General features: G+C 41.4%; 1 protein-coding gene across 1 annotated transcript in view; it reads right to left on the bottom strand.

Annotated features, from left to right (window-relative positions):
• Positions 1-2415: 2415 nt before the first annotated feature.
• FHDC1 (FH2 domain containing 1) overlaps positions 2416-26884 on the bottom strand; it is a 36661-nt gene continuing 12192 nt past the window's right edge. The window contains exons 4-12 of the mRNA XM_005486357.4: positions 26611-26713; positions 18556-18641; positions 18374-18474; positions 15640-15710; positions 15415-15522; positions 14477-14547; positions 12033-12150; positions 9631-9795; positions 2416-6457 (exon numbers count right to left, since the gene is read on the bottom strand). Of these exons, the coding sequence (XP_005486414.2) occupies positions 4412-6457; positions 9631-9795; positions 12033-12150; positions 14477-14547; positions 15415-15522; positions 15640-15710; positions 18374-18474; positions 18556-18641; positions 26611-26713 (2869 nt within the window). The 3' untranslated portion in view covers positions 2416-4411. The remainder of the gene's footprint in view (positions 6458-9630; positions 9796-12032; positions 12151-14476; positions 14548-15414; positions 15523-15639; positions 15711-18373; positions 18475-18555; positions 18642-26610; positions 26714-26884) is intronic.

Here is a 26884-nt window from a genome sequence, read left to right as displayed (position 1 = left end):
TCTTTTTTTAAAATCAGAGCAAGTTGCCAGTGGAGGCAACCAATGCTTATCCTGCAACCTCAGCCTTCAGGTTGAAAAGGCATGGAAACCAATTATATGGCAAGGAACAACCACTGGCTTGAAACAATTTTCTCTGAGTGGAAGTATTTGATGCTGATAGTGCCAATCACACACCTTGCAGCAAGTCCCTTCACATGTCCTTTGCCTCAGTGTCACTTTCTTTTAGGCTTGCACAGATACTTCTTCAGCTGCCAGCTGTAACAGCATACAAGATTTCCAGAATGCATCTTTCAACCAGGGGAACACAACAGACTTTTTAATATCAGCTTGCAAGTAATAAAAAAGTAACGTATTTTTGGCTATTTAGATAGTGACGTGGCTAGAACAAACTCCTTTGTTTCCAGCAGCTGTTAACAATACCTGTAGGGAGCTGTTCCCAAGGCAGTTATCTCTGGCACCAGCAGCAGGAGGATGTAAACAGCATGTATCAAGTTAATGGAAAACATTGTGCAGCCAAATCTGAAAGGAGCAGTGTTTAGCTGGGCCTCTCTCACAGGGATTACGTTCTCACAGGCAGCAGCAGGCAGGCCTTGCCGGGACTGGGCGGCCGGGGCTCTGGGCAGGGCTGGCCGAGCAAGAGGCACCGAGCTGGGAGGGTGTGCAGTGACAGCCCCAGGCTGGATGTGCAGTGACAGTTCAGAGCTGGGAGGATGTGCAGTGACAGCCCCGGGCTGGGAGCTGGGAGGATGTGCAGTGACAGCCCCGGGCTGGGAGGATGTGCAGTGACAGCCCAGAGTTTGAAGGATGTGCAGTGACAGCCCAGGCCGGGAGGATGTGCAGTGACAGCCCCGGGCTGGGAGGATGTGCAGTGACAGCCCAGAGTTTGAAGGATGTGCAGTGACAGCCCAGGCCGGGAGGATGTGCAGTGACAGCCCCGGGCTGGGAGGATGTGCAGTGACAGCCCCGGGCTGGGAGCTCAGGGTCAGTGCCCAGGGAACACTCCCAGCGCAGAGCTGGCTCAGGAAGGGTGAGGCAGGAGGCAGCGTGTGGCTGTCTGCATCCATCCACACAGACGGACCCTAAGATTAGAAAGATACTGACGGGTTATTTTGAATGACATAGTCCAGGCTTGTACACTGTGGGAGGTGTGATGGGAACCCTTTCTGTCTTTCTTGATAATTTAATAAGCTGTTGTAATGAGGGATCCACCGAGCCCCTCATTTGTATGCAGTTCCCACATGAGATGTGAATATTAAATTCCTCCAAGTATGAATCAGCACCTCTTACTCCCACAGCTTCCCTCTATCTCTCAATCTTCACCAGCTCCAGATTACCCTCATGTCCCTTGGGCTCACCCACTTCACTGCCACCTCAGTAGTGACCAGAGGAGATTGATGGACCCAGGTCACAGCCAGAAGCATCAGCCACTCAGCAGAACCAAGCAGGACACAAGGTCTGAGTTCTTTTGTGAAAGCCAAGTGCAACCAGGCGAGTCCGTGCCCTGCTAGCCTTTGGGAAAATAGTACGGCATGGGAAATCTAACCTATAGGGCATCGCTGTCTCTCACACCTGGTAGTTTAAATAATGAATTGGTAATTATAAACCCTTTTGACATAAAAATGAAGTTTAAAAAAACAAACTTTTGAGACACACCTTTTGATGGTGAAGGGCTTTCCCACGTAGATTCCACCAGCAGCCGTCACTCAGCACTGGCAGACAGCAGGTGCTTGCCACTCCAAAAGGGGAGAGACACTCACCAAACTAGAAAAGTCAGAGGCTAAACAAGTTTGCAAAAAGCAGCAATTCCAGTCCAGAAATGATTTCCATAGCAGAGAAGAGGAAATGTTCCCTGAGGACAAGGAGGCTGGCTGGATTTCACTTTTTTTCTGCTGAATAGATGTTCTTTAGTATGCAATAAAGAAGGAAAAATAATGGGAAAATGGGACAAAACTGAAAAATTCACAATTGCAGTGCAAAAGTCACCACATGCTCCTGCAAAACAGGCTGTTCTGTATTTCCACAGTCCTGGGAGTTGTAAACCAGAATTTCTCAATAAAGTGTGCTAAGCTCAAAGGCATGAAGATAGAGACAGATCCAGACTTGTCAGTGCCATGAACATTTTTGTCTTGGCCACAACATACAGTGTGTACATGAAGTGCTGCATCTACCTCTATTGCCTTCTATGTTATACCCAAACCTGTGCAGAAAGTCCCAGCCCAGAAATGTTCAGAAATTGCAGTTCAACTGCATGTCTCAATATAAAAACAAACCCAGGATTTCAAGCACCACGATTTCTGCTGTAGAGTCCTTCCCACAGTCACCCACCCAGACTCAGCTGCTTGAGATCTCCAGGACCAAAGCCAAGAGTGTAATAGGAAGGAGAAAGTACAAACATCATACCCAGTAAATGGGAACTTTATTAAACTACCGAGTTACTCAGAAATGTATAAATGTTCCATTAAATACAGTTGGTTTTCTTTTACACAGATTTATAGAAATTTATTTACATGTTCCAAACACATTTAAATTATTTTTCAAGCTTGCTACCAATAAAATTTGTTGCTTTCTTTAAAAAAAAGGAAGAATGTCAATCATCTGCTCTTGCAGATGTGCATACATCCATACAGATACAAATATAAAGGGAGATGCTTTTGTATCTAACCCACAATGGAGGCAGTAACCAAAAAGCTTATCCAAAAAGCAAAATATTTGCCCTTGCAGAAAAGTGGGCTCTATAAATTCTCCCTGTGGGACAGACACAAACAAGAGGCCCTGTGCAATACTTTATGGTGTTTGGGTATGATGTCTGCATCCAGACTGGCTGGTACTTGGGAGGAGCCAAAGGCCCCTTGCCAGATTCAAACCTCAAAGGCAGCTGTCCCTGATACCAGCCCGTGAGAAGCAGGTGAGCTCATTCTCACTGAATTACACTCTCCCAGCACAGAGGGACAGAGCAGACAAACAGATCTAGCACTAGCATGTCAGTGCCTCTTGTCCAAAGAGATTTCCCTTTTTTATTTTATTTTATTCTTAAATGAGGCTTTATTCGTAAGTGAATAAAAGGCAATTCTTTAAATAAAATGCTTAGGAGAACAGCACTTTCCCCACCTAAATACATTTCTATTGGGAAGATGCACAGCATGCTGAATGAGTTTCCCCCTCATTCTCTGTATCTTAAGTCTTACAGAAGTTAAAATTTGTATCTGCAAGTAAAAAGGGGTGTTTTTACTTTGCAAAAAGCTTATCAAATGATAGTTTAATTCCTTTAGACTCTTTAAACATAAAAAACCACATTTGAAGCAACCAAAGAACACTACAAAAACATTGTCATGCATAAGCTCTGTGTTTCATGCTAAATATTCTTGTTGACAAGGAGCAGGAGTGGAGGAGGAGGAGGAGGAGAGGAGGAGGAGGCAGGGAAACGAATGGCTCAACCAGAGCCATTGCAACATTCAAGTAGTTTGGTAGTATACAAACCAGTGGAAACATGGAATGGTAAGAAAGTGCTCAGCACTACATTGCAGCCTTCAAGAGCTGAGCTGCAAACATCCTGATATGTATCATAAATATATGGCACTTCTGTATGACCAAAAGCTGGCAAGTTTGCTTGTGATCAAAACAAGTCAGGAGTAGTCATCATGCCCATGGCCCTTCCACCAGGCACAGCCTCCAGCTGTGCTATCCAATGCAGCACCAGCCATATCCACTTGTGCATGCAAGACAATGCTGCCACATCCTTGGAGAACAAGCCTCCTGCCCAGCAGAAAGCCTTCCCCAGACACACATACACATTCATAAAACATGCTATAAATTCTTCAGGGAGGTTAAAGACAGCCATAAACAGCAAAGGTCTTGTTTTACAATTTTTTGGCCAGCAGTTCCCAGTCTGTCCAATTGCCAGCAATGGACTTTGCAACAGGCAAAAAGAGCTCCCAATCCAAGGAATTGATAGCAATGGAAAGTACAATCACCTAAGTTCATTTCAGTACTGTTCCACAGGATTCATTTTGACATCAAATAAGAAACCAACAAGCACAAAGGCTTGAGTCCTAGGAAGAATCTTATATACACACAAAAAAAACTGGCCTTAATCCATGTTTTCTGTCACAAAGTGTTTCATCTCGTAGCTAAAACTTCTTAAAACTTTTTGGCTTTTGGTAACTTTTTTTATCACAAATGTGAAGATTTGCTGTTCTGCTCACATTCCATCACAGTAGCTTTAAATACATTCAAATTCATAAAAAAGGATTTAGACCAGAACACAGCTACTTGCCCTTTTCCAACAGTGTGCCGTACTTCAATAAGCACATGATGCCATGTATTGGCAAGGTTCGTGTTTTAAGGAATTTCACTACACAGACATCCAGTGCTTGGACAAGTTCACATTCCAAGATTAAAAAACCCCTCTCCCTTATTTCAATAATGGCTTCAGGATTTTACCAATTGTGGTTCGGTTTGCATCCTTCAGTTTAAGTGATGCCTTTTCCACTGTTCCCTGTTCCTTTGGTGCAGGCTCTGCTTTGGTGCTGACAGCTTCTCCCTGCAGGATGCCTCTTCCAACCACTCTGGCACTATTTGCTCTCTTTAAAGTACTCATGCTGTTCTCCTTTGGATTTGGATCATCAGAGGTCGCTGCTGGCTTCACTTTAGGCAGCCTCTGGGACACAGACCTTGTGATGGGTGGAGGTCTGGAAGAGGTGGATAGATCCACTTTTGCACGCTTTGAAGAAGAGGCCACTGTATTCCTTGCAAAGTTTGGGACAGCAGGTGGTGCTTTGGGAATACTGACTGTGGCAACCTTGGTGTCATCTGCAGGGGTCTGGGGTTTTGCATTGGAGCGACACATCTTTGTTTCATCTGTCTTTGATTTGACACTACTCCTAATGGGTTTAGAGACTGGCTTCTTGAGACCGACTCTGTCCCTCTCGAAATGAGCACTGCTTGAGGTGACAGTGCCCCTTCGTAACTTTGGCTCTTCTACTGACATGCTGTGCCTGTAGGGACTTCTTGGCAGCGTGTCTGTCGTGCCTCGGACAGAGCTGCGGTGAGACAGCCGGCTCTCCACGGCGCTGCTTTCACGAAGGGCTGGCTTGGCTTCTGGCTTTTTCACGGTGCTGGGTGCCCTGTTCGACCGAGAAATAGGCACCACTTTCCTCATACTTTCATTCTCGGAGGCATTCAAAGTTCTGACAGGTCTGGAAGGAGCTGTGTGGCTAGGGCGAGTGCCACTGGGTTTTGTGGAGCTTGGAGATCGATCTTTTAGAGAGTTTGTCTTTGGTCCTACTAGATCTTTATTTTTTATGGGTTTTTCTTTAGGAGGGGTGTGCTTGCTATCAGCATCATCCTTATCATTGGCAGAAGTGTGAAGAGACAGGTCCTTGCCAGAGGTGGAATTCAGGTTTGAGAAGAAAGATCTAGCCTTGTGTTGAGCATCATTGCCAGAAGAGCATGCTTTGCCAGCCTCACTTCTTATTTCATTGTCTGCCAATTTAAAATCGTTTCCCTCTTCAGAGTCCAATGTCAAAGAACAATCAGTCGTGGTATCTGACATGTAGCACGCTGGCCCATCTTCCCTACTTCCTGAAACACTTGTATCCAAAGACATAGGGCTGCTGCTGCTGGGCTCTAAAGCTTCAGTCTTGCAACCCACTGCCCTGGTTTGATGGTCACGGGCCTCTCTGGAACTCCTGCCAGCTGGAGGCAGCTCATCATCGGCAGTGCTCAGGGAACGGAAGCTCAGATCATCCAGAGTCTCCAGGTCTGTCCCGCCAGCATCCTCTAAATATATTAAAGGTGCATCTTCTGCAGGCTTTGCTCCTTGAATATCAAACTTTCGTAGCCCTTTAACAAGTTCACGCTCCTCAATTGCAAGGGCCAGAGCATTGATGTCTGTGGACTCCTCGCAGGACGCGTTGGAAGTGTGCAAGTTGTAGTCGGTGCTCCTCTGTGAGTAATGGGCACCAGGGCTGGCTGAGCCGCTGAGGTGGCTGGGCTGAGCTGGAGGCACCTGCACGGGGCCACCACTTTTCACTTCCATTTCAGACTGCTGGTGCAACTGCAAGGTATTTAAGTTGAGATCTCTTGTCTCCTTGGATTCCACCCAGGCTACGTTAGGTTTTGCTTGCCGGGTGTTTGCGCGGGGAAGGCTGTTAAACTTGTTTGGATCCTCATCTTTGGAGATTTCCAGGAAACTCTGCAACTCCCTGTCTGCAGTTATCCCCAAAGAAAGTCGAGAGCGTCTGGAATTTGTGTTTCTGTACAAAGGGCTTTGAGGCCTCTGCTGCAAGAAGGGAAGAAATTCTCCAAGTCCATTTTTAGCCAACATCTCTACATCATTTTCACTGCTGCTCCGCCCAAAGCTCCCAAGCTCTCCAGCTGCCCAGGATTGACGCTTCTCCTCCAGCTCCTTTTGCCTTTGCAGACTATGGAGCTCCTGGATCTCTCGTTCCCTATTCTCCTGAAGGAGGAAAATCACAAATATGCGTCTCAGAGGACAGTGTCCTATGCATTAAGAATAAGGCACACTCCTTCCTCTCTCCTTTTATTTCTTCCCATCGAAGTTAGCTCGTACTGCTGTCACCCACTCCCAACCTCCAATACACACACACACACACACACACACACACACACACACACACACACACGTGAAATCACCGTGGCAACCACGGCCTGCAACCATTAACCCTATGGAGAGCAGCTCCCTGCATAACTAATGGGATGACACATCCATCTGGTCAGCGTACGCAAAAAAAAAACCACCAGACCTTGCAAAGACCAACAAATTGACCCATCAAACCCAAGCAGATGTCACATCTTAGAATTACAGAACATGCTGAGTTGGCAGGGACCCACAGGGATCACTGAATTCAACCCCTGGCCCTGGACAGGACCATGCCCAAGAGTCATACCATGTGCCTGAGAGCACTGTCCGAACACTTGAATTCTGTCAGGCTTGGTGCTGTGGCCTCTTCCCTGCGCAGCCTGTTCCGGCGCCCAACCACTCTTTGGTCAAGCCAAAGAGTTCCAGATGTAAGACAGAGAGCACCAAGTCCTCACTAAGTTTAAAGGTGGCAGTCTTACCAGGTGAGTAAACCTCTATCTAATCTTTACATCCGTATTTCAGACAAACTTGTCTGACCAGCATACAGCCAACGTGGTTTTTCCAGCCCACCTTACTACCACTGCAATTGTTCCTCAGCAAGTCCAATTTCTGCACAGTGATACTTTCCTCTACCATTACAGACTGAAAATTTTGTGAAAAGGCATTGCTTAATTGCATATGAAAGCAAATTAGATAAGTTAACACAATGCCTCACAATAGTTAGACATAACTGACACCACTCAAGGACCATCAGTCAATGTCTTGTTTCAGTATTGGATCTCATAATCACTGTTGGCTTCAAAAACTGCCAACTGCAGTACAGAGATTGCCCACGGTAGGAACGGGGATTTTTGGCAGCTAAACTGAGGGATTTTGGTTCAGGAAGCCATAGAACAGGTAGTTTGAATTTGAAAGACAACACAGTAAACACTTTTTTACTAAAATAATTAGCAGTGATTTACTGTGAATATCAGCATTTTAACTGTTACCTCTAGGCTTCAGATTTAATCTAACTGCACCTTTGGTTGAACTTTCTGGGTTACTTCTGAAATGAAGAACTTGGCTTGCTGCAGCCAGTACAGCTGTAGCAAAAGAAAGAAGGAAAAGGCTAGTCTTGACAAAGGATTCCAAAATTACATGATTTTCCAGCATGTTGTTAAATCTGGTCTAATCAATGACACACTGTTTAAAAAAATCACACCTTTATTTGTCTAACGCTTTGTGTAGTTTAATCTTCCCATTGTTGTGACAACAGAAGAGCTGCACCACTAGGAAAAGTCACCTAAAAGCTTTCAGTAAACAAAAGCCTAATGCTTTGGGATGAATGGATTAATCTACACCTCTTAAAGTGGATTTGAGACTATGCTGGGCTCTGAAAGATAGGATGCATTAGAGACCTAAGAAACCTGAACATCTAAGAAAGGAAAAGAAAAAACTTGCATTTCAGGAAAAATGTTTGGCAGGAAGCTTTCGTTTACAGGTATGGAATTACAGAATGAATTCTTGCCAAATGCTAAAGTTCAGCTTTAAAAATACCATTGTCAAGAGAAATGGTTCAAAACAGTTGCAGATACTAATACTATATTCCATATTAGAAAAAGAATATTTTAACCTCACCCAGAACATGTTTTAGGAGATTTTATTCAGATGAAAAAACCTATTTTAAGCACATAGTTAGACATGCCAAAAAACTGCAAAAAATGTTTAAGCATTTGAAATATATGCACATGGCCATGGTGGTACAAGCCATCTTTTTAGACTGTTGGACGTGCTGTCAACACATCACATTCTTTTGTCACAACTGCCATTTTAATTCTAAATTGTTCTGGTAATGTTGTAGGAACAATGGTCAATCCACAGATAGCAAGCAAATCTTCTCAAATTTGCAAGCAAGAGTCTAAGTTGTCATTTTTTAGAGTGTACGTGCGTATTACAAAGAGGGGACCTCAAAAGTCATAGCTATCTATCCACCACTTGTAATACGTGACTATGAATGAAATTCTCAATCCCCAATATTTGAACATATCTGGATGAAGTCCTCTCTTGGCAAACTGACTGCAACAGCTATCACCATTTGGTTTTAGACATTTGGCAATGTGCATCCTCCTGTAACTATGTGCTGTCTTGGGTGGTAAAGGTTAGGCAAACTAATGGTACCACAGGCACATTAGCTGAACATCCTGTCAGCTCACTCCAAATCAACACTGTTCTCTTCTTTCTGAACCAAAGCTTTTATCCAAAGTGCTGCCAAAGGCAGATTGCAAAAGGGCACCGATCCAACTCATTAATTCTATTTATAAAGACCTAAGAAATATCTGTAACAATAGACAGCCTTTGTTGAACCAAAACTAACCAACACCAATACTGCTCCTCCATCTTAGTACATTTCCTGAACTATTCAGGACCAATTCAGGGTACTCAGCGAATGAAGGTCACATAAGGTATCTTGCTGCCATAGGCCTATTTCAAGTTCTCACCCACAAAAATCCTTTGAAAGGACAAAGTAAAATGCACAGCCCTTACTTTCCTTGGTGAAGTGCCTCTAGCCACGTAGAGGAAGGCAGTGGAGAGCTTGAGCTAGTGTGGATTCAGGCAGGTACATCCAAGGAATGGCAGAGCACACCTCAAGGCCCTTCCAACTATCCAACACTACCAGGCCAACACCTGAACAGCGACCCATGGTCAGGAAATCTGTGCAATCTGTCTCACAGCTCAGCTTAGCAGTCACCAGCCTCCTCACCAAAACAGAAGGCCCCCTTACAAGCAGGCCAATGAACACCCTGATCTATCATCCCAGTGGTCTCGCCCGCCTGAAACAGAAGATGCAGAGCAGCAGGGCTGCTCACAATGGCCATTCCCACCTGGCTTCTGGCAAGGAATGCTTCCAGGAGTGCAGTTTTCTGTAGCCATTTGAGCAAATAAAACAAATACTACAAAATACAAAATGCCCCTTAAGCAGAAAAACCAACTTAATTCATGTGAGCCAATATCCATTTCAGAAGTGTGAGAATCCCATTCAGCACTCTTACCTTAACAGATGTGTTGAATCTTATGCAGAAGTCCCTAAATATCTGGAAACACTCATCCAACTTCATAGTTTCTTTGTCTTCACAGAAAAAGTCAATGAGAGCATTTCCCTCCTTTTGCAGTTCTCGTTTCTGGTGTTCAAGCTCCTTTAGATGTCTTACAGCAAACTGCAGCAAAAACCATACACACATGAACCAGACAGAAAAATTAAAGTCACAACAGGTCGTGCATATATCAGGAACTTATGAAATTCATGTTCCAAGCTAGAAGCTGTTACAGAGCCCAGGAAATTAAAATTTTGATGGAGATCTCGTACTAACAAAAGGACACATGCCATTTCAGCAAACTGAGTAAAGAAGGTCAGGAAAAATGGATCAATCAAAATGTACATTCTCGTGACTAGGATGGAAACCAGAAAAAAGCTCAAAAGCCCTTGAACAAACTTACTGCTTTAAGTTTTAGATGAGTAAAATCAAAGACTGTACTAGGACACTGACAGACCTCCTGGGAGCTCCTTAAAAGCTCCTCATTCCTTATTTTCCCATTTCACCTTCAACTAAGCATGAAGGATTAATTCCTCCTCCCCACTTTTCCAAAAACCACACATGAACTGATTCATGGATATACACCACAAAATCAATTCCTTCCTAAGGTGACCATAGACTACAAAGAAAAGGTTTTCATACTTGAAAGGAAAGGAACCACTGAAAATACATATATTTTAACACATCCAGAAAATGTTCCCCTAAAGTAGCACCTTGAACCATAAGTACAGAGCAATACAGACAGGGTGAGACTAGTTTAGTGGAAGAAGATTCAGGAGGAAGAGAATAAGGCTGTGATTAGACTTTGAGCAGCAGAACTCCTTAAAACACTTTGATTAGGTGCCCTGTCTCCTCTGTCTGCATCACCAGCTATCCACTTCTATTCTTGCACAATCCCCCATCTGACACCACCTGTAGCTCAAAGTAACCTGAGAAGAAAAGTTATTTTTCAGACAAATCTCTTCTCTAATTCATAAGTCACCTAAATATTTTTCATTTTTCATAATGTAGCACTGGGGTGGGAAAATGCAGCTGGAGGCAGTGGTGACCAATTAATCCAAACCTCGTTTCAGGAATTACTTGGAAAATTTTACCACTAGGATAGGAACAAACATGACTTGCTAGTCTTAAGAAAAAAAAGAAAAAAGAGGGAACAAAAAAGTCCACAATAAAACCTGAAAGTAAACTGGACAACTGATAAAAGCATACATCAAAAAATAGTTCCTCCCACATATTTCAGGAGTTTATTCACAAGGGTGAAATAATCAAAGCTGACTTTTAGATCAGCTTGGTTATCACCTGTAATTTAGAAACAAAATCCGGAAGTGTTTATGCAAGGTATGCATTTGTAAAATTATTTTTTCTCCAACATTTCTTTTGGAATGTGGCCTAAACAAGGTTGTAGTGTTACATAAAACCACCTATTAAATTTTTTAAAATCCCAAACATGTTAAAACATAACATTAAAGAGTCTGGGTGCAATGGATAAAAGCCAACAATTCAGAGTGAATGAGGACAGGTATTTCAATCTTAACCTGCCCCTTTCTTCATCAGCTTTTCATCTCCTGAAAAACTACAGGGACTATTAACTACATTTGCAAGTTGAAAATCAGGGTGGGTTAAGTTCCAGATCAACACCTGCCTTCTTACTTTTAATAATTACCTGTAGTGTGAAACAGAAAAAAAATCATTTAATTGAAGTATAATATGTATTTCTTAAGGCATCACCGCATACTCAGAAAATACCAAGAACTCTGCTTCCAAGGTAAGTGCTATACACATCCAGGCCTGTAAAGCCATTGCAGTACTCAATACAATAAAAAAAAGGAGAACCCACACGGCATAATGGTACAGCTCTGAGTAAGAGACTCTGTGTTAAGGGCAAATTAGTAGAGAAAAGAGTCCCTTAACCTTCCAGCTTCCAGCAATATCTCTTCAGCCACCCAGCCATCCAGATTCATCCCTCAGCACAACCTCAGCTAAAACTGATGTGCTCCAGAATAACCTAACATGCAGACATTATATTTTGGGAAGCTGCAAAGTACAAAAGCAGAGACCACTCCAAATTGTCTTATATTTTAACTACTGATCTTCATCAGTGCCTTCGCACGCACTAAACACGCTTGCCTAACAAGCCTTGGGCAATGTACACTCAATATCCCTCCCTGTAAAAACACAGCCCTTCCAACAATCTTACTTGACAAACAGCAGGAGGCTGGAACACCTTTGTACAAACTGACAGGCTGGCCATATTAAAACAGTGCTTCTGTTTATTGACAGGTCCACACAAATTACATTCAGCTGAGGAATGCTGCTGTACTCAGGCAACAGTAACACATTAACACAGATATCCTACAAACCTGGAGAAAGTTTTCCATCTGGTGAAAGAGTTTTGGGTCTCGTCGGATGCTGTCTTTAACAGATCTGGTCTTGACAGACAGCGAGTGCAGCTCTGCTTCTACACTATCAATGGATAACCTAAAAATAGCATGTACAGAGAACGTTTATCAAGAGAGAAGGAGTGGCCCACAGGTTAGCCACAACTGCAAAAGTGGATGCTTTACATGAGTGCAAACAGGCTATCAAACAAGACCTGCCTGTTCAGGAAATCTTTCCAGAGTAGACACTGAAAATTAGGAGAGAGATAAGCACATTTCTTCTTATTTGCAACCTGAAAAGATTCCCATGGGGTGTGGTTTCATGATTAACTCCAGCCAATCCTACCCACCTAACCTTAAAAAGGTTACTGCTGCCCTGCCTCTGTCCAGGTGTTCTTTTTCTCTCTCTTTCTCGCCTAGCACTCATTTTCAAGATGGCCAGCCACCTCTGTGAACTGAAAATTAACCTAGGAAAAGGAAAAAGCCAATTTGTTCCAGATGGATCCTTTGCTTGGACCAACTGACTACATGACTGTTTGAGTGCAGGAGCTACCACAAAAAGGGGGCCACAAGAGACCATCAGCAGGACTACTGATTTTGGCAGTAGCATCTGGCATCATGAAATTGCACATCACACTGTTCTAACCAGCCACAGCAATGCAACCCGCTCAGTCTCAACCCCGCAGTTACAATATTTCATCCTGCTGCTAAACACCAGCAGTGAAGCTGCTGCTGTGAAAAGGGAACTCAGAAACTGAAGAGCACAGGAATCTGATCTGGTGTAATCTAAGTGTTGTCCTGGGAAACCCACATTCCATACAACAGGAGCTCCCACCTAAGCCTCCCAGTCACTTGGAGGGTAAATGCTTCTAAACCTATGGCATTTCCTTCACCAGAGAACTAAACTGTGCCTAGGAATTGAAGCAGTACAGGTAGCCAAGTGCTAAGAACTAACAACTGTACACATGCTCCTCCTCAGGTTGTCTCACCAGCTGCATGACTTCCAAACACTAAAGCTGAAGAACTTGTGGCAGCCTGACTGAAATGCACATGGCAGCAGAAGGTGACACATCTGTAAGTTTGTCAGTACACACACAAATTAATACCATATTATAGTTATATATGTAATAGTTATATATATAATAGTAATATATATAATAGTTCCCTGTTTTGGGAAAACATGGTGGTTTTGCAACTAAGAAAAGCAGTAGAAAATACAGGCTACATTTTTCTGCCTGTGAAGGAGGAAGAGGATAGCCTACAAGTAAAGAAGGAAAGACAACAAAAAATAAAGAACGTAATGGTAGTTGTTTTAACATGCTCTAACTGGGTGGATTTATGAGCAACTTGTACACGACAATTCTCTCTAAAGACCTTCCTCGTGCCCAGTGGTGAGGTACATATTTAATTTTGTTTCATTTTCATGTACAAAGTGCACTCCTTGAATAGACTTCAGCATGAGTTACAACAGAAGATCTTCAGTGTTAACAAATGTGATCAAAGAACAAAGTGGTTAGAAAATAAATATCACCAAATTTGGGACTCTGCCTGTTTCTCTCCTGTTTGCCAGAGGGCTTGGATGCCGAGGAAAGCTGCATTCCCCAGCAGGCCACATGGCAAACTGCCAGAAAGGTGTGTGGGTTGGATGGCAGAGAGCCACACAGGTGGTCCCTCAAAAATTTTCTGATTAACTCCATGGCCACTCCTTTCCTCAGAAGATTTCAGTCTTTTGCAGACATTACTTAACTCTCCATCAGATCTAAGAAACTGGATTTTGCAGCTGGGAAAAGAATGTAAATAGATTGCCCTAAGCTCAAGAGTAAGGAAGTAGCAAAACTGAGAACAGAACTTCAGCATTGCTAGCTTCCAGGTTTCAGACTTAGATCCTACTGTCTCACTGAAGTAAGCACAGTTACTGAGGTACAAATCAGCTTCAGTTTAAAATTATGCAGCTTCAGACTTCAAACTGAAAAAATGCAGAGCCACAAATCCTTCAGATTTTCCAACCAAGACAGTAAATGAAACCTCAAAAAGCATCTAAGTGAAGCCAGGGCCAGCACCTGCCCCTGGTACCAGGTTTGGAAAAGTATTGTAGCCTGCTCAGAAACTGATGGAAATTGGTTTAAGGAAAAAGAGTATCATGCTTTACTTCATTCCCTTGAAAATAATGAACAGGCACATGTATTTGACAGAGACAGAGTTACCAAAAACCTATGGAGATCGTGTAATAAAAAAACCTCATACCTGAAGGCACATTGCAGGCATACTTCTGCTAGTAAATGGAAATGAAGACCTCAAAGCTACAGTAAACATTTGTAAAGATCTGTTTTAGTGCCAAGACTTTCCTGAATAAGCCTGATTGCTTCACAAATGAGAAAATTCCAATTTCACTCTAACCATAAGTTTTCAGTTTTCTTTTAACTCACCTGGCGGCATCATGAACACTCCTAATTTTTTCTGAAAAGTTGAGAAGAGCAGCATCTTTCTTTTGGGCTTCCTGAAACAAACAGAACAAAACCAAAACACACACAACCCATTAACATTCCAGCACCACGCCAAAATCCCTAAGTCTGGCAGTTCTAAAGCTTCTGGGAGGGCACTTAAAGGTTTCCCTCCTGCGCTGTTTTTCTTCCCATTCAATCCTAACACAACTGAGTGGAGGACATCCCTTAAAGAAAGGCAGGGATCAGAACTGGAGATTTTAAACAACAGCTTCCATTTTGCTGCTTCTGCCAGTGAACACAAGCCAGATGTACTAATAAGGAATGTCAGGGAAAGAACAATTTACTGATGCCATTGTTTGAGCAGATACGATGCTTCCTGCACAAACATCAATTTATACCCTATTAAATCTCTTAAGCCAGTTTGTACACAGATAATCGAAGTCAAATAGATGCATTTAAATTCTCTCCCTTTGAAAATCAAAAAGTTTGAAAGGAAGGAAAAATAGCTTGAAAATGTCTGCAGCAGCTTTAAAAAACACACATCAGTCATTAAGGGAGGAAGAAAAAACTATCAAGAAGGCTGTTCAAAAGATTCAATGGGAAGATTGAGAGAATTTTTATCAGAATATTCTTCCACAGTGTAAGAATTTGGGACAATAAGAGAAAATCTACAGTGAAGAAGTTTGATGAAAGCAAGTTTCTACTTTATATAAAAACTTAACCTTTCCATGGGGTTCCTGATAGGATGACCAAGTAGAGGTAATTTTTGGTGAATTTCATGGCAGGAGAAGAAAGGTGAAGATTAAATCAAAGCTGTGAGACAGTTGCTTTTTGAAGGCACATAGCCCCTTACATTGTGTATCAATTAATGAACCTATATTTGTAGAAGTTGCTTATACCAGCAAAATAGATTTCTATACCAGAGCCACAAAATGCAGCAGACTCATCCCAGGTTTGTTTGCTTTCGTGTCTGCCAGCTTGAGCAGCGACGACAGCTTGAATCCAACAGCATTGCCAGCATAACCTCCCTGAAAAGAAACAATTTGCAGAAGAGCAGATGAGAAGCTGAGGCATGGCATCAGAGCACTGCAGCACTAACAAGGAGGTGCAGCCCACCAGCCATCTCCCTTTGGGATGTCACTCACCGCATTCATAATATTCCCAGCCTGAAGGACCAAGTGCAATATGGAATGCAGCTCCTCACAAGTCATTAACTCTGTAAGGAACAAGGAAATTGCTGTCTAACAATTGTTTGTTTAGAAATATAGTCAGCTAGCAAGCTCCTCTTCATCTCCAGCTTTTTTTTTAAATTTGACAAGAAACTCCAATAAACTGAAGAGGTCATGGGAAAGATAATGTCACTATTTAATTCCAATTAACAAGCACAACTGACAAATCTCAAGTGTATTTTCAGACTTTAACTTAGCAAGTGTAGTATTTCCAAGGCAACCTCCAGCAGCTAAGGAAACATTTGGGGCCTAATCCTGCAATGTGCAAAGTGTCTCATGCAAGTGGTTAAGTATCCTCACCACCTACTAATTATTCCAGTGTGAGGTAAGTGTTCTGCACCCTGCAGGATCCATTTGCCATCTGCCAGGATTGGGCTTTTGAACAACTACTCTTTTTTTAGGAGACTTGGCCATAAGGCCTGAAAAGATAACAGACAATGTTTAAATTTTCCTTGCTTATCCCACTCCCATTATGAATCATCATTTTATTTCTGTATGATCACCAACTCAGAGCAGTATTTGTTTTACTTGTCATATCAAAGATGATTTAGCACAAAGTTATACTCAGTGTGACATGGAGTCACATGGAATAAAACAGCCTTTTTAAGTTTTCCCATCACACAAGCCTGGTTTATATGTATGCATGTATATTTCTTTGCAAAATGCACAGTAGTGTTCTGTCTGAATTCATACACCCTTTCACCCAGCCACGTACCAGCAAAAAACAGTGTATGTGCAAAAAACAATATATGTGCATCAGAGGGACTGCCTTAGAAATAAGATGTGGAAATTCAAAACTGTAAAGAGTTAATAAATGTGGCACAGCAAACCAAGCAACTCCAAATTTGCAATTATCCATATGGCAAGAAAATCAATATGAGCTGGTTGTAATGTGAGGTACTATATGTTATACTAATGAAGAAAATGAAAGGTGGAATCCTTTTGATTGTAGTGTAAATACTTTGAAAAACTAGTTTGGTTCCAAGTCCACATTCTGTAATTTATCCTGCATTTAGCTGCACAACACAATACAGTAATGAATCCTTTTGGAAGCCCATAGCCCTAACACATTTGTATTTCAATACTGGCAACCTAAAACCATAGAAATAGTTAAATAACATTTGATCTAACAAGATAGATCCAAGGTGAGGACACAAGGATGAAGAGAGGAGAGAATAAATAAGAAAATAGCAAATTTCACAAGGCCAAGAGGAGAAGGCAACTCCTAAAGACCTCACACAGTAGGAGCCTGCCCCGTGTCACTGTGACACCCATCCATCTGCAGGCCAGGTGAGAATCCACCAGGCTGTTCAGACCATCCTAACCCTTAGTGATTATCAGCATTAAAATGGAAGTAAATATTCTCTCCGTTTAATTACAGGAAAGAAACCTCAGAGACAGCAATAGAAAAGGAGACATAGTTCCTAAACAACTTCAGGCTGTCAACAAACCCTGGAGTGAAAAGACCAAAAGGAGAAGAGCACATGACCAAGTGGACTGAACACAGGGAAGGCCCAGTCAGTGATTTGCGTGACTGGCCTGATGCAGGAGCTGGAGACCAAAGTGGCTCCTCTCTGGAGGGCATTAATTCACCAGTTTGCATGCCTTGGGTGAAGGACACCAAGGACACTAAGGTGTGGCTACTTTTATACATAACATATTCCCTCACATATGTCTGTTGCTCAAAACACAAAGAACAATGATTTAAAAGAGATCCTAATAAAAGGCCAAACTCAGACCTAATCCTAAGTACTGCACACTTTTCTGAGTCAATGAGAAGTTCAATCCCCACTGGTGGGAAAATGCTTTTTTTCCCTTTGCTTTCACTTGAAAGGACTATTCTAATCACCAGTGCTCATAATTGAATATTTTAATTAGTGCACTATTTTATACCCACTACAAGCAGTCTAAGCAGTGATCTAGTAGCCTGTCAAAAAATTTCCAACATGAAATATGAATTTCATATTGAGGAACAGGACAAGGAGGAATTCAAGATACTGTAGAGGGTCAGCATTAATGTTTAACTGGAACCAGGAAATCAACTATTTTCCTGCAGAGTAGAAGACACTACATTACCCAACAAACAGCCATCTGCAGCAGTTCAAAACTTGAGAAATGTAAAGAGCAGAATAGGTATGCAGAGAAACAGAGAATAAAAACAGAAACCAAAGGAATAGCAAAGGTATTCTTTACAATAAAGATTTTAATCTATCAATACTGCCACTTCAAAAGGAAGTGGCCTATAGAGAAATTTAGAAAATAGTCATTTTTTTCCTATGGATCTCTGAAAGAATAAGCAGAGAGGTGTAACAACCACATTCCATCACAGGGAAAGCAGTGCAGGAATGAGCAAACTACTCAAAAGATGACATCCTAATTTGGTCATAGACACTTTTGCTTCTATCAATTTAGGATACATTACTCTTAGGCTTTGAACATGAATTTCTGCTAGTGTACCCAAAGTCCCCAGATTTTTGGTTTTGGAAGCAAAGATCCACCAGGCACACCCTGATGGCATTTGTCAGAGGGGAGTTAGCCTCCTTTTAATAGCTAAGGTACCTGAAATTCAAGCTCTGGTCTTCGTAATGCAGACTAATTAACATGCTAACAAAAACAACAGTATTAGGCATGTCCCAACATATTTAATTACCTTTTGTTGCCCGTCTTATAATTTTCATGTCATCCTGTAGAGAAGCACAGGAGGGTGAGAACTCCCTCTCCAACACCATGGCTTCAATCCTAAGAGCATAGCTGGAGTACACGAACAGGTTTAGAACTGACAGCCAAAAAAGAACACTTATCACAAACAGAACAAACCAACCATCTCCTTACTTTGGCACCTGGATTAGTAAGTACATGAAGGAATCAGCTTGAGACAGTTTTGATACATCTCCATCAAAGGCTTTTAATTTCTTTACCTAGAAAAGAGAAAAAAAACCACTAGCAAAGAATTTCATGAAAGATCAAGATTAACCTGACATTGGAAGGCAACACCTTGAAAAGCAGTAAATTTAAATGAAGGCATTGGAAAGTCCACCCAGTGAGTGAATGGCTTCACTGTCCCAAGATCCTGTAATTTCCACACACCCCAGCCACAAAAAAAAAATTAAAAAATAGCCTCATTCTTCTCCCAGAAAACTAGCTCAACAGTCCAGCAGCAGAAACCATGCTGATGGTTCTGATTGCTGATTTTGATTTCTGATCAATGATTGCTTTCATCACTATGTTTAGGATACTGATGATGATCTGAAAAATGACCCTCAACTCTTCAACAACTGTGATGTACACTTGGGCATAGCATAACTGTGTTCAGAATATTCAGCACAGGACTGCCTAGATCTTATTGGCACAACACAACTCAACTTTTAGTTACAGGGATTTTTCAAGATACTTGCTTCAACCATTTCCCCTAAAATGCTCTTAAGGGGTAAACTTCATGATCTTGAGTTTGTATTTTTTTCATGAATGTGAAATATTTTAAAGATAAATGCAATCTTGCATTTTAAGTAATTTGTTGTCAGTACTCTCAGTACTCTGAGGACACCATTTACATGCAAAGGAAATATCACTGCATTAATTTTGTCAATCTTCCTTCCCAGCTCCACCAAAATCCATATATTTGCATGATCTGGAAGCCACTGATCCACCCACATACTCACTATTTGTTTATATAGAAGAACTGAAAAATACATGCACATATGTTTAAGCTTAACTGGAATTTCTTCCACATCTTCCAACACAGCAACTGTGTTCTGAATTCTGAGCTCACTCTCAGTTACACTATTTCTTTATTCAACCAACAAGTTCTCACCCAGCAGCAGCAGCTGCATGTTTCCACTGATTTATACACCAGCCCATCATCCTTCCTTTGTGCAACACCACACTTAAAGCTCATTCACAACCACACTTACACAGATGGTCTTTAGTTTTAGAAAGCATATTATGCTATTGCAGAGAAGAACACTACACCAGGGCATCAGCAGTTACCCCATTGCTGTGATGTAGCAAGATATCCACAGGTTTTGTTAAAGAATCAGCCTACAAATTATTCACTTCAGTTACTTTTCTGCTTTGACAGTAAAAAAGTAGCTGATCTGTAGTGGAAGACAAATATGCTATGCTAAATCAGGGTTCTGAACTAACTGAAGGAAATGATTCTTTGACCAGTTGTTTTCTGCTTTATTCCCATTTTTTTCCACACCAGAAAAAATAGAAATGTTGCGAAAACATTAAGAAAGATAAAAATACAAGTTAAACACAGAATGGAAAATAATTTCTTTTCAAATTGAAAACCACATCAACAAACAAATTAACAAGGAAAAAACCTAACAAAAACTTATGACCAAGGACGAGACCTCTAATCAGAGAGCAATTTTTATTCAGGATATCTAGCTTCATTTCCTAACACCACCCCCCACCTCCCATTTAACTCAAGACACTCAGACAACAGCTCCCCTTCTAAAGATAAACAGCATACTCAATTTTTTAGGCCTGAGAAAACTCCTAATTTACTGAGTAATTCAAGAAGTCTGCCAACAAAAAAACAGGAAAGACCAGACTTGACATTCCTGATAATTCTAAGGTGTTAAATGATCAAGAAACAAACCCAAAATAAACACTTTTTCTCCATCACTAAGTGGGGAGTGAGAGATAGTATACTATCTCTGTCTTTAAAGGTTTTCTTTAACCTAGCTTCCCAAAACTAGTGGCCTGTAACCTTAAAAATCTGCAAATTCTCCAAACTCATTTTAGTATCTTGCAGATATCAGTGTTTGCCTGAAAAGGATACAGGCATTCAGATATGGGAGAGAGGGAGGAAAGACAGACAAGCAGCCCACCAAAAAAACCCACGCCACCTCACCAAAATCAGATCATATAAGCCACAGGTTAATTCCAGGAAGATGCAATTTGAAGACTTAAATGCACAAAAAGTGAACAACAAGAGATCCTGAGACAGGAATATTAATTTATTCATGCTTCCAGTACTATATTTAAATATACTTTAAACAGTAAGTCAATGTTTTCTATGTGGAATTTTAGTTTTACATGCACCAGATGAAATCCTCTTCTATCCTACCAGGAAAAATGCCTGGAGTCATATGAGTGAGTACTAAATCCCAGAATTAATTCAGAGGAGGAACATTCCTAAACATGCTCAACAGAAGACATTGACAAGGCTGCCTTCTGATGGGTAGGACGGGCTGTGAATGTCACCATGCAAAAAGCTTTGGGCAATGCTCAGCCCAGAAGAAAGTCTGTGAAATCAGACTTGAAACAAAGGTGTGCTCATCACCCCACTTCTCCCAGCCCACACCAACCACCTCAACCCCCACTGTCTTCTCCTTAGATATCCCAAGCTACCTTTGTAAGAAGCATCAAGAAGCCCAAAACCCAAGGATGGTGGAGAACAGTGACCCATTCCACAAGCACTCAAAACAGAGTTGTAAGGTCCTTTTCACCCCAGAACTCAGCAAACACAGCCTGGTTCTCCATACACATCTGAAGTTTTTCACATTGAAGACTAAATCATCTGTTAGCTTGGCCTTAAAATAGTAAATAGTCTGGGAAATAGCTAAGGTAAAGATAAGACAGCAATTATTCTGTGTTCCTTTTTTTATTAATAATTTCATAATTTAAAAATAATTCTCACCATGAAGGAAAATAAAAAGTTATTTTACTTCATCAACACTACCAATAAACTAAAAAAAACAACTTCTGAACACCAAAGCTAAAAAACTACTGGAACACATTTTGGATGTCTGTCATTACACATTCCGCAGGTGACTATTCAAAATCCCTCTACTCTCTGCTGCCATGTTGTCCAAGTATTCTGGAAGAAAACTGAGATTCTGTGAGGGTTCCCAGAAGTGGGGGTCAAATTCAAATACCAACTGCAGCCAGGAGCTTCAAAGAAACCATGGGGATTGACAACCACGTTCACTATTAATCATGTTGGCAGATATAGTAGATGGCTTCAGAACACAAGTGAGATAAAAATGTAGCTTATTATAAAATCATAATCAATAACCCTATCAGTTCTGGCCTTGACCTCCTTTCTTGAAGCACAACAAAACTTTTCCACAAGAGTAGGCAGCCATGTACTGAGATATGTCAGTGTAATGTGTATATGCAAGAGAGCATAATTACATTGTATGCTCAGTTCTGTATTACTCAAATTGGGTGCTGAGCTACTAATTTAATTTTTCATTATATTTGTATATGGAATATGCATTTGCACTGTCCATGCATGCCCATGCACACTCAATCTGATTTTAGATACACAAGGTTCTCACATATATAATTTGCTTAATTTTAAGAACAGTTATGAAACATAGAAAGCCTGATCTTTGATTTGATGTGTGAACAATTGCAGCAGAGATGCCCATTGCAAGTATGCCACTGCACCTGGCAGACATGAAAGCCACTGTATTCAAGTTCTTGGTAATTTTTAAGCTACCAGCAGCACTTCTAGTGATATTTTATTTTATGGCATAAAACCTTGCAGGATCTTGTAGTTATGCAGGACCTTTGAAGAAGAGGAATAAACATTTTCTTGTGCAATGAGGCACGATGTGGCACTAGCCGGGGCAGTGGCAAACCACTACCAGCAAATGATAAAAAGAAAGGGAGAAAAACCTGCAGGTAACCATAAAGGGCAAAAAAGGAAAGGGAGATGTATGCTCTGAAGGATGGTCAACCCTATAAGGGACTGGCTGAGGAAAGGAGGGGGCATTTAACTACAGGCATGGTTTGAAAAGGGTAGAGCTGACAGAAGCAGTCCCAATAAAGCAGGTGATGGATGGCCAGGGTTTGAAACCAGAGTGCATGAGCAAAGGACAGGCTTGAGACATTGTGAAGGAAGTTGAGCCACTGTGTTGATAACCTGGGAGTGCAGGTGTGTGGGTGAGCTGATTACCTGTGTGATATGCTCTCTTCAGTATGTATTTAAAGTACAAATTCTGGCTATTCTAGCTTGTTAAACACTGGACTCTCAATGTTTGCTAGTCTGGGCCTGTTTAAGAGTGCAATAACATGAACATAAAAGCAGCTAAAAGCTTCTTCTCTGCTCTAGTCAGGATGCCAGTAAATAAAACCTGTCAGCCATTTCAACAGGGTATCATTCAGAAACAACTAGGAAACTTTCCAGAAGAGATACAGCAGAGAAGACCACTGCTTCAGTCAAGGCTCCCTGGGAAAACAACAAACCGAAAAAAGGGATGAAGCAAAGGAGATTCCAAATAGGTGTTTCTCCTTACAAAACTGCTTAGCACAGTATGGTACAAACAGCAGGACTTCTAAGAAGGCTTAAACAAAATCATTGATCTTATCCTAATTGTTAATGTATTGAGAATTTTTATAAATGTGCTTGGCCTTTTCTCTAACCACCATATATAGTGGCCAGGCCACACACCCAGACAGCCCTGGACAAAGTACTGAGTGGAGCCTTGCAGCAAGCTCCATCATGGCCAGCTTCGAGTATTTGTCAAATTTTTCAAATTAAACATTTGAAAATACCCAAACATTTTAAGTTGTAGGAAAGACTTCACAGCAGTGCCAATATTTCATAATAGTCTTATTAGTTAATAGTCTTGATAGTTTGAGAAAAATATTCAGTAAGGAGCCTGTATTTGCCATTTACATGTAAAAATCTCCACAACTTTGATAGCTGTTGAGATTTTTCATAGAAACAGCTAGAAAGTTAGTAGTACTGACACCTATTTCTGCATGCAAATAGAGCTGCCACATTACAACAGTGCAAATAGAATAATTTTAAAGACAACTGATGTTAAATGTATTTGCTAGCCCAAGGACCTAGCCTCCATTGCCAAAGAGCTGGAATATCATCAAGTGCTTGAGATACAATGAACTGAAACGATCTGAAATCTGTCACAAAAGTCAAACAAGAGACATGGAGCCCATTTAGGTAATGTGACTGGATATTACAACACTTCTAGATAAGATACAATTGGAGTATAAAGCTGGTGCTTACTCACACCAGGTAAACTGTAAACTTAAACTTCTTGGTAAAAAAGAAGAAACAAAATAGTCCAGAGTTTCCTTTTCTACAGCTATGAGGAGGAAAGGCAGTCTCCTCCCTCCTTCCACTTTTACAGACTAAGGATTTATGGTAAAATAGAACGGAAAAAGCAGAAGGCATCTCAAAGCACAGTTACTGGTGCAGAGCCTACAGAAGGCACTTGGTGCTCACTGCAGTTTGCAAGAAACGTGTGCAGAGAGGGAAATGTGTCTGCAAACACCTGAGCTGCTGTAAGAGCACACACAGAGGAACTGCAGACGCCCACCCATGGCTGCAGCAACAGTCTGCCCTGGTAACTGAACAGCTGCTAACCTTTCAGGACCTGAGTGCTCAAGGACCTGCTCAGAGCCATTCTCAACTCTTACAAAACCAAGCAGGTCCTCAGGAGAACAGGAAGTATGGAAAGGGCAATCCCAGGGAATCCTTGCTGAGGATGGGTGCAACATTGTGCAAGGACAGGCCAATGTGATGACAGCTTGCTAAAGCTATCTCATGTGATATGACAAAGAAGGAATTAGGCAGTATTAAACAGAAGGGGGAACACTGAACAAATAACACTTCACCTGGTATCTCTATTTTCTGGATTATTTGTATGTGGAGCTGTAAGCTTCTGATGCCTTTCCCCTAGCAAATGGTGAATCACTATTCTAGGAGACAGATATTCAGTCTAGGAGGCAGACAATAAACTAAGAAAAAGTAAGATATAGCAGAAGAACAATGAACATACACTTAGAGAAAAAATGGTGAAAAAAACCCCAAAAGCTCTGAGGCTCCTAAAAAGAACAAAATTTTCAACTGTCTACACTAAAATTTTAGAAACTACTGTAGGAAATGAGTTACTGGACCCATTTATTCTTAGACCACACATGCATGATGACATGAAAGCATGGAAACATTTTTCCATACCAGCAGAAGCATCAGGCCCTTACATCCCTGTCTTGCCTGCCACCACCCATCCAGCTCTCAAAGGGAAAAATCCAAAACAGTTCAACAATTGTGAGAAAAGTAACAAAGAGAGTCTTTCCCATTTCTGATGCATGCAATTAATTAAATACACACAAACACCTGCACACTGGAAAGAAGCCCCTTTCCAGCCTTCCCTTGGGAATAGCAACAAATCTCATGTCTAATGCCCCTTGATTTCTAATACCCTCCTCTGTCATAGAATATCTTCTATTAATTTCTCAGGTGATTCCTTAAAAGCACTTCTTAAATCCTCTGGCCTCACTATCTTGAATGACAGGCCTGTTGTCAAATTTGTTGTCAAATAAATAAACATACTTTTTCACTCTTAGCAGTACCTATTGGAGAGTTAATGCATCTAGTTGAGCATTGCAGACAAAACTGATAAACAACTTACAATTCTAGCTGAATGACAACATTTACATCACATACACTACACTAGCTGAAAGATTTTCTACTTGTCATAAAATAACAACCAATATCTAAGCCAGAAAGAGGAAAAGAAGAAAAAGTACTTTTCTTTCAGTCTAATTTTCTGACTGTACACAAAGTTAACTAGGAGTCACTCTCTTTCAAGTTAGTACTCCACTGTTCTCCTCTGTCTGACTTTCAGAGGAAGGAGATAAATTCTGTTTATATAATGGAATATGTACTAAAATGCAAACAAAGAGGGAAGAGGGAATGGTTTTGAGGTCCCAGAACTACTGTCACCTAATTTTTTTTTGATTGATTACATTTCAACTTGTTGATATCCTCCCAAATCTAAGAGATATATTAATCAAGTATACTAACATAACACAATTTTTACAAGATTGTCTGCAAAAGCAACTCAATTTAGGGTCATAAATTTGAGAGCAAAAGACTGTAACATGTTCTACTCACGACTGGATCCGAGATTTGCTGCTGCACAGAGGAAACAAAGTGCATTGGCAGAATGACCTTGAAGTGGTAAAGCATGTGAGCTGAGGCTGATCTGCACATGGACCTTAACTTAGCAATTTCCCAAGTTTCAGCCACTCACTTTGATGTGAAGCACCCAAGCAATTCTAATGCTAATTTTGTCAGGTTTGTGGTTTACATTTCCCTCAAGTACACACAAATGGGTCAGTGCCAACAGTGAGCAGGCAAGGAACTGTACATCATTAAGCAGGGCTCCCAGGTCAGTTGATGAAGCTTCACCTCTTTAATCATGTGAATAGACCTGAAGTCTGGGATAGGAGGGGAGAAGGCTGTGCTTGGATGTTGGTCATATGGTGATCACAGGAACACTGAGAAGCTGCTGCTGGCAACTCTGTGACTTCTAGCACGTCTCCTTTGAGCACTAAGCCATGGTAGCAAATCCCATGGGTGCTGAACGTTGGAGCTGTCTTTCTGCCCTACGGAATCCCAGTGACCAGGCCAGGAAACAGACCCAGATGAACCAAGCAGGCAGTGAACCAGAAGGCAAAAAGGGACTAAGTAGCACAGGGCTACCAATATTCAACTCACAGGCACTGCAATGGGAAGGCATGAGGCAGGTGCCAAAGGAGTGAAATTTGTTTGCTTAGAATACACTTCAATTCTGAATTTTATAACTCCCTAGAGCAGTTATCTGCACACAGGAAGGCTCTAGGTCTTTCTGTTTATGGGACAAAAGGGACATCATAAAACAAAATATGTCTTATCAACTCCTTAAAAGCAGGTGAAATTACTTGAAGGGAATGACTATACTGTGACCTCGATATCACAAGTCAAACCAAGATTAAACATTGGCACTCAGTGGTTCCCTGTTCCCTCTTCCCTAGCCTCAGGAAGGTGTTGAGATTCCTCTTTTACAGAACTTCATGTTGGAATCCCAGTCAGCAAAACTCTACAAAAAATAAGTTCCACATAAAACCATGATTTACCTCCTCTGCTTCTGGTAATAATTTAAGAAATTCATGTAGCAGTTCAGAACCATAGGGCTGACTTCTTCCATGATAAATATCTTCAATGATGGATTCGGCAGACCTTGAAAAAACAATTGAGCACACGTATTTCCAACACTTGCAGGGTGAACAGTTACACAGATTGAACAAACCATGCCTGGGCTACCCAACAGAGTTATAAAGAGGCAGTGGATGCATCAGTGTCCACAGCAGCACTGCTCTGACACCATTTTCAGTGATGCCTTTACAGAAG

This window comes from Zonotrichia albicollis, chromosome 5 (assembly GCF_047830755.1).
Source record: "Zonotrichia albicollis isolate bZonAlb1 chromosome 5, bZonAlb1.hap1, whole genome shotgun sequence".
Classification (NCBI taxonomy): Eukaryota; Metazoa; Chordata; class Aves; order Passeriformes; family Passerellidae; genus Zonotrichia; species Zonotrichia albicollis.
This window is presented reverse-complemented; position numbering and strand designations above follow the sequence as displayed.